At 41.2% G+C, this 12,301-nt stretch overlaps 1 protein-coding gene across 1 annotated transcript in view; it reads right to left on the bottom strand.

The window, feature by feature from the left end:
• The window catches only part of iffo2b (intermediate filament family orphan 2b), a 126,999-nt gene that overhangs the window by 25,592 nt on the left and 89,106 nt on the right, over window positions 1-12,301 (bottom strand). The window contains exon 3 of the mRNA XM_060909993.1: window positions 10,802-10,897. Coding sequence (XP_060765976.1) covers window positions 10,802-10,897 — 96 coding nt within the window. The remainder of the gene's footprint in view (window positions 1-10,801; window positions 10,898-12,301) is intronic.

The following is a 12,301-nucleotide window of genomic DNA, read 5'->3' as shown; positions in this document are numbered from 1 at the left end:
CCCTCACCAACATCCGTCCTGTGCTCTGAACACTTCGATTTGGATTGTTTTGACACCCTTCCCAGCTTAAAAGAATCTCTTGGGTGTTCAGTTCAGCACAAACGTGTGTTACTACCATCAGCAGTGCCTACACAGTGTTGCCAGATTGGGAGGTTTCCCGCCCAGTTGGGCGGTTTCAAGTGCATTTTTTGGTGGGTTTTGCCAGATACTGCTGAAGTTTTCCAGCCCAAAATATGTTCAAAACCCACCAAAATGCACTTGAAACCACCCAACTGGGCGGGAACCCTCCCAATCTGGCAACACTGCCAGTATTCCGGAGGGGGTCTACTAGTAGCTATGCCGGATCCAAAGACAGTCCTCCTGTCAGGACATGTGTTGTGAAACGACATAAGATAAAGGTACGTAGAGCTATAGATTCTACATGATAATCATAAATGTGATCATAAAGTCGGCGTGATATCAGTCATGTATTTGCTTGTGAAAGCTTGCGGCTTTCATGTAACTGCCGCCTAGCAACGAGAGGCAAAGGGTAAAGAGGGTAGGCTATCATAGATTCTATTCGGAAGAGATCAACACAATTCTAGACTCCCAGAAGAGGAAGAGCTAGCACTAGAGAGTTCACCGGCGTTTTCATGCGCCATTTCCATTGAGTAGAACCAGAGTAGAACAGCCAGTGAACCGCAGCGTGTTCTTCCGCTGACGTCACAACATGGCCGCGAGCCACGGACCCGGTTTTCTTGCGCTGTGCAATTAAAAGTTGGATATTTGCGTAACAACAGCTTCTTTTCACGTAATTATAACAGAAATCTAACATGTTTGCCATGTTGTATAGTTTATTTAAGAAATTGCATAGAGTCATGTTCGTGTCATCAGACCTTTAAAAGGTGCTTCTAAACATTACTGTACAGCTTATATCACTGGTCCAAGCATACTGCGTTGGATAAACAGAGGAAAGATGCAGCATCATATGTCGAAACTATAACCATTCCGAACAGCTGGCCTCTAGTGCAGTATGAATGTTAATTTTTTTTTTTTTAGTTGTGCAAGGCTTGCAGACGAGAAATGGTTAAAGAAAACGTGTGACGTTTCACTTCATGCGAGAATCCATTCATTAAAGGAAGAGTCCAGAAAAAATATATAAATATAAAATAAAATGTACACAACGTTCCCATTACTCCAGATAGTTCATCAGCCAGTACACGATGAACTACTGATGACAAGTTCCTGTCTTCAGGTTTGTACAGGAGTTACTGCTACCAGGCTAGCATTGTGCAAACGGCATGTCTGAACCATAACCCGACCTGCACATGCGGTTCCCGGTCATTGATTATTTTCCTATAACCACACCCCTCGCTCCCAAGTGTATTACTCATTACTTATCGCCCTGCTATGCTCGCAATATGAGCTCTCGTATAAAATTAAAGAAGCATTCTGGTTGAGCTGAAAATTGTGTCCATTTAATATGCAGCCAGACTGTTCTTGTAACCTTTCCTGACAAAACTACATGTTTAAAGCTCAAAACAAGTTCATTTTATTTACAAGTTAGTGTTACATTTCCAGAGGTGGACAGTAACGAAGTCCATTTACTTGAGTACTGTACTTAAGTACACTTTTTGAGTATCTGTACTTTACTTGAGTATTATTATTTTTTTTAACTTATGACTTTAACTTCACTACATTTGAAAAGCAAATATCGTATTTTTCACTCCACTACATTTCTGTCAAGGTCCTCGTTACTATGAAGCGGTTTTGAAAGTGGACTTTTTTTTCTTTTCTTCTCTAAAACATGATTGGTTTTTTCACAGGTGACACTGAGACAGCCGATCAGTAATCACTAGGGTCACATCACGTCCATAGACTGTACAAAACCAAATTTAATGATTTCTCAGCAGCGTTATTTGAACGCGAATGGAAGGAGGCGGTTCTTCTGGAGAATGCGCACGCTCATGGCTATACCTAGAACCCATGTTTCTGTTTTCTGAAAGGATTAAAGATTCGGGGCGGCACGGTGGTGTAGTGGTTAGCACTGTCGCCTCACAGCAAGAAGGTCCGGGTTCGAGCCCCGTGGCCGGCGAGGGCCTTTCTGTGCGGAGTTTGCATGTTCTCCCCGTGTCCGCGTGGGTTTCCTCCGGGTGCTCCGGTTTCCCCCACAGTCCAAAGACATGCAGGTTAGGTTAACTGGTGACTCTAAATTGACCGTAGGTGTGAATGTGAGTGTGAATGGTTGTCTGTGTCTATGTGTCAGCCCTGTGATGACCTGGCGACTTGTCCAGGGTGTACCCCGCCTTTCGCCCGTAGTCAGCTGGGATAGGCTCCAGCTTGCCTGCGACCCTGTAGAACAGGATAAAGCGGCTACAGATAATGAGATGAGATGAGATTAAAAATTCGTTTCGTTTTAACCTCCTAGGGCTTAGCGGTCACATGCGTGGACAGCACTTTATGGAAATTCGGAACAAGAATCCACATATGTGGACATACTTTTTCTCTAAAAGTACATCTTATCAAAAGATGATGCTTAGTTTTTATTCTAATCAGGTTCTAATAAGCCCAAATAGCAAAGAGAAATAAAAAATGCATGTAAAAAAACAGCTTGGGCCTTAGGAGGTTAAATGTTTGCTTTGTTTGCCGAAAATGAACCACATCACGGCCTACGAAAACTCACCATCCAACCTGCAGAAGCATCTTGAGGTATATAAATGTTTTGTTCCAAGAGAAAGCTTGCAACGAAGTTGTTTGTGCTTTTAGAGCTAGCGATAACATTGCAAACGTAGCTATGCAGTCTGGTTAGGCAAATGACTTTCTATGGATTTGTCTGCCAAGTTGCTGTCGCCTTGTCCACGGCTAATGTTAACACATAGCTAGTTAACTTGGACACAGTTAGCATGTAAAAACAGAGTTACGCTAACATGAATAACGTTAACTTATCTGAAGTCCTTTCAGAAATATGTTTCAGCATCATCTCACCATATAAACAGAATGTAGAAATCTTTCTTTTCTAGTAGCGTTAGCTACCCAATATGATTCAAGTTTGAAAAGAGTTTGCGAGCATGTCGGGTGGAGCTTCACTGACTAGCTAGCTTAACGTTAAACCACCATGATGCACAGCATGCGTTCATTTTGTGAATTAGCATTTCTGTCTTTGGTAACGGCGTTAGGTTTTGAAAGTGTTGTGGCAATAATACAACGATGCACTGACAGAAAATGTACTTTAATACTTAAGCAAGCACTTCAGTACTTTAACTTAAGTAAAAATTTGACTGTGCAACTTTCACTTGTATCGGAGTAACATTTGACCAGTGGGATCCGTACTCTGACTTAAGTAATGAAGCTGGGTACTTTGTCCACCTCTGTACATTTCTGTGTTAAATAATTTCATGCCATGCTACATGACAACGCCAAGTCATACTGCAATTAGCTTTTGCTTTCACCCTGTCAAAGCCTCAACACGGATCAGTCGTAATGATTGCCACACCAGGCGAGTTAGTCTTGGAGAACAGACATTACATGTTAAATTATTCCTTACTTTCAGATTTGGGAAGTTTCTCTTGTTTGCTGCAGCACTAGAGCAAGAAGCAGGACACCAGCCAACCTTCACAGTGAAGGTCAGGGAAAACGTATTAGAAAATCATTGACAATCCTGAACAATACATTTAATAATATAGTGTTTTACCGGGAAATACGCCATTTGTATTTTTCGTACAAGCTACATCCGGGATGTCAAGTAACATATTTTTCAATATCCTCACTTGTGAGGAAATTGAGGAATTGTTTTGATAAATTTGGGTACTTTTTGTTTGTGAATGTGTCAATACAATAAAAAGAAAATCACATGTTAGCTTGAAGATATGAAGTTTATCTTCTGGTGTTGAAAAACTCATTTTTTATATGAAATACATCATAGATCTGAGTGACATGTTTAAATAATATTGGCTGGCATATCAGATATATTCCATTCAGCTAGCATGACACTAAACAAGTCAAAGACGAGTAGCTGAATGGAATATATCTGATATCATGGATTAAAGCAAAAAAAAAAAATCATCTGACTGAAAAAAAAAGCTCCATGTCGTTGGCCCCTACCACATCAGCGATGCGTCAAATTTTAAATGCCGTGTTGTCCACTATCCCCTCGGCCCCTACTTATAGTACATTTATGTAATTTTAACAATGACTAAAGCTAAGGCAAGACTTGACCATTGTCATTACTGGCTATAAATGATGAAACATCAAGTTTTCAGCGCAAAGTGCAAATTTATTTCAACAATACTTTAGTAATGCACAGCAGTAGTTCAGAGAAAAGTGCAAGTGCAGTCGAACTTGAACCATGCTTTCAAAAGAGTGGAACAGAAAGAAAAATAAGAAAATCTATTGACATAAAACCAGGAAACAAGAAAAGTAAAGTGAAAGTTCACTTTTTCTGCTTCTTCACGGTGAAGCCAAAGGCATCTAGTTTTTTGCCATTGCTTCCATAGACTTTTTTTTAATGGCAAACTACACAAAAGCACACACCTGCCATTTTCATCTTTTTGCACCATGAACTAAATGGCTTGCCATTATCGCCCATTTCATTTAGCCAAGCCCATCTCCACTTATTCTTTACCGTTTTGTCGATGTCTGACACATCTGTGCCTTCATTTAAAAGAAGCGCGTCCATGCTGGCAAAACCGAAAGTAATTTGACGCACTCTAGTGATTAAAAAAGACGCATATTTATTTATTCAGTTGCACCTCTCAGTCACACCTACACGGAGGTTTCAGTCACTGAAAACAGCTACTTTCGCAAACTCTGGGCAGAGTGGAGATTTCTGAAAACTCCATCTTCAGACACTCGTGTAAATCGGGAAAACGAAGCAGCAGTGGGCGAGAGGGCGCGCGCGAATATAATGAGTCATAGGTGTGAATCTTTCACCGAATGCCAATTGTCCCGGTTCTTCATGAAATCGCACGCGCACGCACAAATTCATTAGATTAACGTTCAAATAACTGTTCTTGTGCACTTGCGACACCGGAGCCACTTTCCTGAATTTTGAGCTTCGGAGTATTGGCTTCTTTATCTATTTAATCAAGGAATGTATTTGTCACATACATTAAATTACTAATGTAAACCATTAGTAGCCTATTTAAGCAATCGCTGTTTTCTCCACTGTTTTCCGACCTTTTGTGCTTAGTGAATGAGACACTTCATTACACTCCACTGACCGACTTCCAATTCCGGACTTTTTTGAAAATGTAAAATATAGGCCTACGAGATGTTTTTTTTGGGACTTAATTCGCGTTGGTCCTTCACTATTAATTTTTGAGACTGACGAGGCACTAAATACTGTGGAATTATTTTCTCCTTACTGTGAAGTTTGGCATCTTAAACAAGTGTCGGGAAATCTTGCAGCCCGACTCTGCAGCCTCCAATGTTTAAGCGAACTGCTGAAACCATAATGTTTAAAGATTAAATCGTAGGCTAATCAAACCAAAGAAAAACACAGCCTTTCCAGAACGTTGTCTGCCGAAGCCTGTTTAACCTACAAAAGGCTTAATAGCAAAGGTCTTGCTGCAGCTTCAACTTTTCACCTGATCACTTTTCAGTAGGCAAATATCATTATTACTACTACTACAAAAGGCCTAGTATTAGTAGTAGACAAGTAACCTAGTTGCCTAGTAGTAGGACAGCCAAATAGTTTCATCAGTGGCCTACGCCGAGCCTCCCCGGGACTAGACAGTAGCGGAGGCAGTACAGTATTTATTTATTTAGGCCTATCTAGCGCAACAACTTATTCCTTTACATATACTCAAACATAGCACAAGAAAGGGTTCAACAACAGGCAATCACAGCAGCTTGGTGAAGTTCTAAATCACATCGGTGTCAGACCTATGGGCCTACCCCCCCTTTTTTTTTCTTCCTCGGATCTGCATCAATCTCATTATTGACCTTTAGCGCTCCCAGTTGACGGAAATCCGTCGTAGCGACGGAAAACTTTAATCCATGTGATATACCATGAAAAAAAGCCAACCAATATTATTATTATTATACATATACATCCCTTTCAGGTGTTCAACACATCTTTTTCTTTCAAAATTCTCTCAAAAGCTTCTCTATTTACCGACGCAAACCTGGCGGCCATGTTTGTTTAAAATTGTCACAGTCGCTCACTAGCATGGAAGTTTTACGTCTCCGACGTGTGACTTCACGTTGTCTTGACAACCATGCAATATCGTAAACCATACTCAATGCTCATTCTCCATTGGGTAGAGTGACATAACACATGTAGGATAAGCAATATGCTAACAGTATTGTACTGTATGCTGTCAAACCCACTGAATGAAACCCGCTAGAAAGGAACAGAGCACATGAAAAAGTGTCCTGTATGTATAATAATTCCCGATATTTCACTCCGATGACGTCACTCCCAGTGTTTTCCTGCTGACTAGACGCGCGTTGTCAAAATGGCGAACTGGTTCAAAATTAAAATTCCTTTGATTAACTTGTGTATTTTTTATTTTTTCGTGGATGTGTCCATATACATTACCGTTCAAAAGTTTGGGGTCACTTTGAAATGTCCTTATTTTTGAAAGAAAAGCTCTGTTCTTTTCAATGAAGATCACTTTAAACTAATCAGAAATCCACTCTATACATTGCTAATGTGGTAAATGACTATTCTAGCTGCAAATGTCTGGTTTTTGGTGCAATATCTCCATAGGTGTATAGAGGCCCATTTCCAGCAACTCTCACTCCAGTGTTCTAATGGTACAATGTGTTTGCTCATTGCCTCAGAAGGCTAATGGATGATTAGAAAACCCTTGTACAATCATGTTAGCACAGCTGAAAACAGTTGAGCTCTTTAGAGAAGCTATAAAACTGACCTTCCTTTGAGCAGATTGAGTTTCTGGAGCATCACATTTGTGGGGTCGATTAAATGCTCAAAACGGCCAGAAAAATGTCTCGACTATATTTTCTATTCATTTTACAACTTATGGTGGTAAATAAAAGTGTGACTTTTCATGGAAAACACAAAATTGTCTGGGTGACCCCAAACTTTTGAACGGTAGTGTAATATAAAGAACATTATACCGTGTTGAAAATATCTCATCTCATCTCATTATCTCTAGCCGCTTTATCCTTCTACAGGGTCACAGGCAAGCTGGAGCCTATCCCAGCTGACTACGGGCGAAAGGCGGGGTACACCCTGGACAAGTCGCCAGGTCATCACAGGGCTGACACATAGACACAGACAACCATTCACACTCACATTCACACCTACGCTCAATTTAGAGTCACCAGTTAACCTAACCTGCATGTCTTTGGACTGTGGGGGAAACCGGAGCACCCGGAGGAAACCCACACGGACACGGGGAGAACATGCAAACTCCGCACAGAAAGGCCCTCGCCGGCCACGGGGCTCGAACCCAGGACCTTCTTGCTGTGAGGCGACAGCGCTAACCACTACACCACCGTGCCGCCCGTGTTGAAAATATATCATGTTGAAAAATATTTCACTTGTTCACTTCACTCACTCCTGAAATATACATTCACCACTCGAAGATAAACTTCATATCTTCGCGCCACCGTGTAATATCCTTTATATATATGCGCTCTTTATGCTTGTATAAGCCTCTATATACAGTGGCTTCCAGGAACAGTAGCCATCTATTTTGGTTGAAGATTATTTGCACGAGGAGGGATTTGTTTTTCTCTGAATAAATTTATTTCAATTTAAGGTTGGATTTTTCTCATTTTTTCAGTGTGAGATGAAGCAACTTCACCAAAAGGTGGATTTTTTTAAACCCTTTTTACTAATCTTTACAAGGGTTGCCAATAACTGTGAAGGGTACTGTACTTGCTTATGTTTAAGTGCCGATATACCTGAACAAACCACTTACAATGTGTATAAGACACTATGCATGTGTATAGTTCACTATTTATGTGTATAATACACCATCCATCCGTCCATCCATTATCTATTGCGCTTATCGGTGATCTGGAGCCAATCACAGCTGACTTGGGGTGAAAGGTGGGGTACACCCTAAGCAGGTCACCAATCTATCACAGGGCTAACACACAGTACGTTTACATGCACATCCAAATCGAGCTACTGTAGTGCTGTGAGGCGACAGTGCTAACCACTACACCACTGTGCCGCCCGTATCAAGTTTTTATTTATCGAATTTGCTAAAAAAAATAAAACTAAAAATGCTCCGTTTCTCAAAACCCAGTGAATATGGATCGAATAAAACAGTTATTCCACTCAATCTTGTCGTACATGGATTATAGCCGCCATCAGCTCATATACGACTGGATTTTGTGGAATAACTGTTAAATGTATTTGTGTAATCAAATATCTAATCTGTATAAGCCACTATGCATGTGCTTTCTAGGTCCACAAGCTATCATACATGTGTCTAGGCCACTATGTACAGTCCAGAACATCAAAATTATTGGCACCCTTGGTAAAGATGGGTGAAAAAGTTATGATAAAATGGCTGCTCTTAATTACGTAGCTTGATCGCTGATTAAAAATATGAAAGAAATCTAACCCTGTTGTTAGATTTTAAAGTATTTTTATTCTAAAAAATGTTTAAAAATTATCTTCTTTACACATGCATCACAGTTATTGGAACGCCAACAAATTGTAATGAAGCAAACGAGGCAACTGAAGCTATTTTACTCTAGACATCTTAAAGCCGTCTTAAAACCATGACCTAATTTTCTGAGCTGCCATAATGAGTCATTGTGTGACAAAACTAAACAACACAAGACAAATCCAGACAGCACCTCAATAAACTGTTTACTCGTTCCTCACTAATCAGGTCAGCGATGATGTATTACAGCAAGCTTGCGGTGTATAAGGCTTGAGATCATGTCTGTGTAATGTGAGGTAAGAGATCGGACCTTCCCGAGCCACTGCTGGTCCAATGCATTCGCTGCGTTCTCACATTAACAGAGCTGGAGGGAAAAGTACAAATAAGGTTGTCTCTGCATCATCCCTATCACAAGACGGGATCATACTGTGTTATGACTACAGACGTCTGATATGAAGTGATATGAATGCACCCGGTTTATTATCTTGCTTTTGCATAAGATGACTAAAATACTTGGAGACAAATCATATTTAAAAAAAAAAAACACAATGAAAAGAAAAATCATGGATGTTAAATTATGTGGGTCAGGGTAAGGGCAAGGATGCCTGTAGGCTACTTTAATAAGTAAAACTACAAAGAGGTTTGAGTCTTGCCATTTTTATGACCGAGTCTCTGAATTGTATTCTACTGTAAATGCAGTGCACTAGGAAGGATTCCAACTGCACGATCTTAAGCCTCGGTCACAACCGGCCGTACGTGCTCCTACAGCCGGTCTACGTGCAAGAAACGCACGGAGGGCGCGCGTGAAACGCACGGAGGGCGCGCGTGTGATGTGCTGATTTTTGAGCCGTAGACTGGCCGCAGAGGTTCTTTGTCATGTCAAACAAACTCTACGGGTGCTTACGTTTTTTTCAGGTTGCAAGACGTTGCAATGTGTTTGATCATCAAATACGTTATAATTAATCCAAAAATATTCCAATCATAGTAGATACACCGCCAGACGGTGCAAAAACAATCCGAATTGGCGTTTTCCAGACTGAGGCGCCACGTTACGGCCAACGTGCATCTTTCTCCACGAACAAAAAAAACGCAACGATTTGGGAAACGCCAAAAATCGCACGGCCAAAAAATCGTACATCCGGTTGTGACCGAGGCTTTACATCTCAGGGTTTTTTCTAGAAAAATTTAGTATGAGGGCGCTCACCATGGCGAGGGAGCAAAGCGACGGGGGGGTGCTGGTTGTCCTCCCCGCTGTGCGAAGCCTTTGAAAAATTGAGGCTACAATGGGACATTCGGAGGCTATCTGAGAGGGAAATTGTAACTTCTGTCAAAAGCTCCCGCGCCGGTGGGTGAAAGGTCATTCAGTCTCGAGAAATCTCGCTCTACAAGTCAGCTGACCTTGTATGTAACCCATGTCAAATCTCGCGAGAGCAGCCGCGACAAGTAAACACCATGGCGCTTCAGTCTGGAAAACGCCAATTCGGATTGTTTTTGCACATGATTGGAATATGATTGGAATATTTTTGGATTCATTATAACGTATTTGATGATCAAACACATTGTCACGTGGTGTTGCTGGGATGTTTTCACGGAGAAAAAATCGTTTTGAGAAAGACTGCATGTTGTGCAGTAGCATACGTGACTTGGGGTTCAATCGGCATTTCGGTAAGGGGGCGCACGCCGAGAGTAAGAGGGCGCAGCGCCCCTGTTCCCCGGTTTAGACGAAAGCCTGCATCTGATGGAAGTCATTTGGAACATTGCATGATTTGAGGCTCTTAGGAAATGTAATCAAGCTAAACATCAATAACAAGAAGCGCATTCTTGTATGTAAATGACTCTTCATCTTAAAACATATTCTATTATAATTCTATAATTATCTCCTAACCCTGCCACAAAAGGACCTCGGGGGGGCTTTTTGGCAGACAATCTACCCTACCACTGAAGATCACTATGCAGTTCTGGTTCCAGCCAGAGACCTTATCAGGACTGTTATGTAATTAGGGCATTTAACCAATCAGGGTTCTGCCCTAGTTTAAGCTCCACCTCCATGGTCCAGCTTGAATAATATGAGACCTGGGTAAGAAGTGACCCCAAATCCAGCACTTAGATAATGTATGGCACAATTAACAGTAGAAATAATGACAAAACGCTGGATCGTGGTTAATCCATCAAGCCGTGCCATACTGGTTTATACAGCAAAGGCACTAAGAGATCTACGATAACTCACTTACATCACTCATGAGGCTTTTGAAGACCACCAGCTCAGCCTTTAACCTCTCCACTTTATTCCTCAGTTCTTCCTGAATGGCCTCTGACTCCTGAGCGCTCTGCAAACACACACACACACCTCTTATATAACACAAATCCTTGAAGGTTTCAGGTTCAAATATAGAGGAAAAGAGAGCATCCTAAGCAAGGACGAGCAAATATTTAAAAACGAGCACAATTTCACAGACTCCCACTGATGGGCGGGGTGTCTGGGGGTGGTGGCCGCCCACATCTGAACAGAGGGCGTCAACGTTCCTTTTATTAACATAAAAAGTTCATGATGTAGAGAAGTACCAAATGGGCGACTCTACGTCAACATCGGCCTTGCAAGTTTCAGGATCATTTAAACCAGTAGATGGCATTTTGAGCTATTTTTAACCCATAAAATGATGATTTTTTTTATTTTTACAACCCCAATTCCAAAAAAGTTGGGACACTGTGTAAAACATAAATAAACACATAATGCGATAATTTCCAAATCATGGAAACCATATATTTCATTGAAAATAGTACAAAGGCAACATATCAAATGTTGAAACTGAGGAATTTTATTGTTTTTTGAAAAATATATGCTCATTTTGAATCTGATGTCAGCAACATGCTTCAGAAAAATTGGGACAGGGTCATGTTTACCACTGTGTTGCATCAGCTCTACTTTTAACAACATTCTGTAAATGTCTGGGAACTGTGGAGATCGACTGCTGTAGTTTTGAAAGAGAAATGTTGTCCCATTTTTGCCTGATATACAATTTCAGTTGCTCAACAGTTTGGGGTCTCCTTTGTTGTATTTTGTGCTTCATAATGCACCAAATGTTTTAAATGGGAGACAGGTCTGGACTACAGGCAGGCCAGTTTAGCACCCGGACTCTTTTACTCTGGAGCCATGCAGTTTTAATACGTGCAGAAAGCGGTTTGGCATTGTCTTGCTGAAAGAAGGAAGGCCTTTCCTGAAAAAGATGTCTGGATGGAAGCATATTGCTCTGAAACGTGTTTATATCATTCAGCATTAATGATACCTTTCCAGATGTACAAGCTACCCATGTCATGTGCACTAACGCACCCTCAAACTATCACAGATGCCGGCTTTTGAACTGTGCACTGATAACAAGCTGGATGGTCCCTCTCCTCTTTAGCCTGGAGGACGTGGTGTCCATGAGTTCTAAAAAGAATTTCTACTTTTGATTCGTCAGACCTCGGGACAATTTTCCACTTTGCCTCAGTCCATCATAAAAGAGCTCGGGACCAGAGAAGGTGGCGGTGTTTCTAGATATTTTTTATACCTGGTTTTAACTTGCATACCGTACGTGGATGCAGTAATGAACTGTTTTCACAGACGATGGTTTTCTGAAGTGTTCCTGAGCCCATACAGTGATTTCCACTACAGACACGTGTCTGCTTTTAATGCAGTGTCTCCTGAGGGCCTGAAGATCACAGGCATCCAGTGTCAGTTTTCAGCCTTGTCT

The sequence above is a fragment of the Neoarius graeffei genome, chromosome 26, assembly GCF_027579695.1.
Source record: "Neoarius graeffei isolate fNeoGra1 chromosome 26, fNeoGra1.pri, whole genome shotgun sequence".
Lineage (NCBI taxonomy): Eukaryota > Metazoa > Chordata > Actinopteri > Siluriformes > Ariidae > Neoarius > Neoarius graeffei.
The sequence above is the reverse complement of the archived record's forward strand: the minus strand, read 5'-3'. Positions and strand labels throughout refer to the sequence as shown.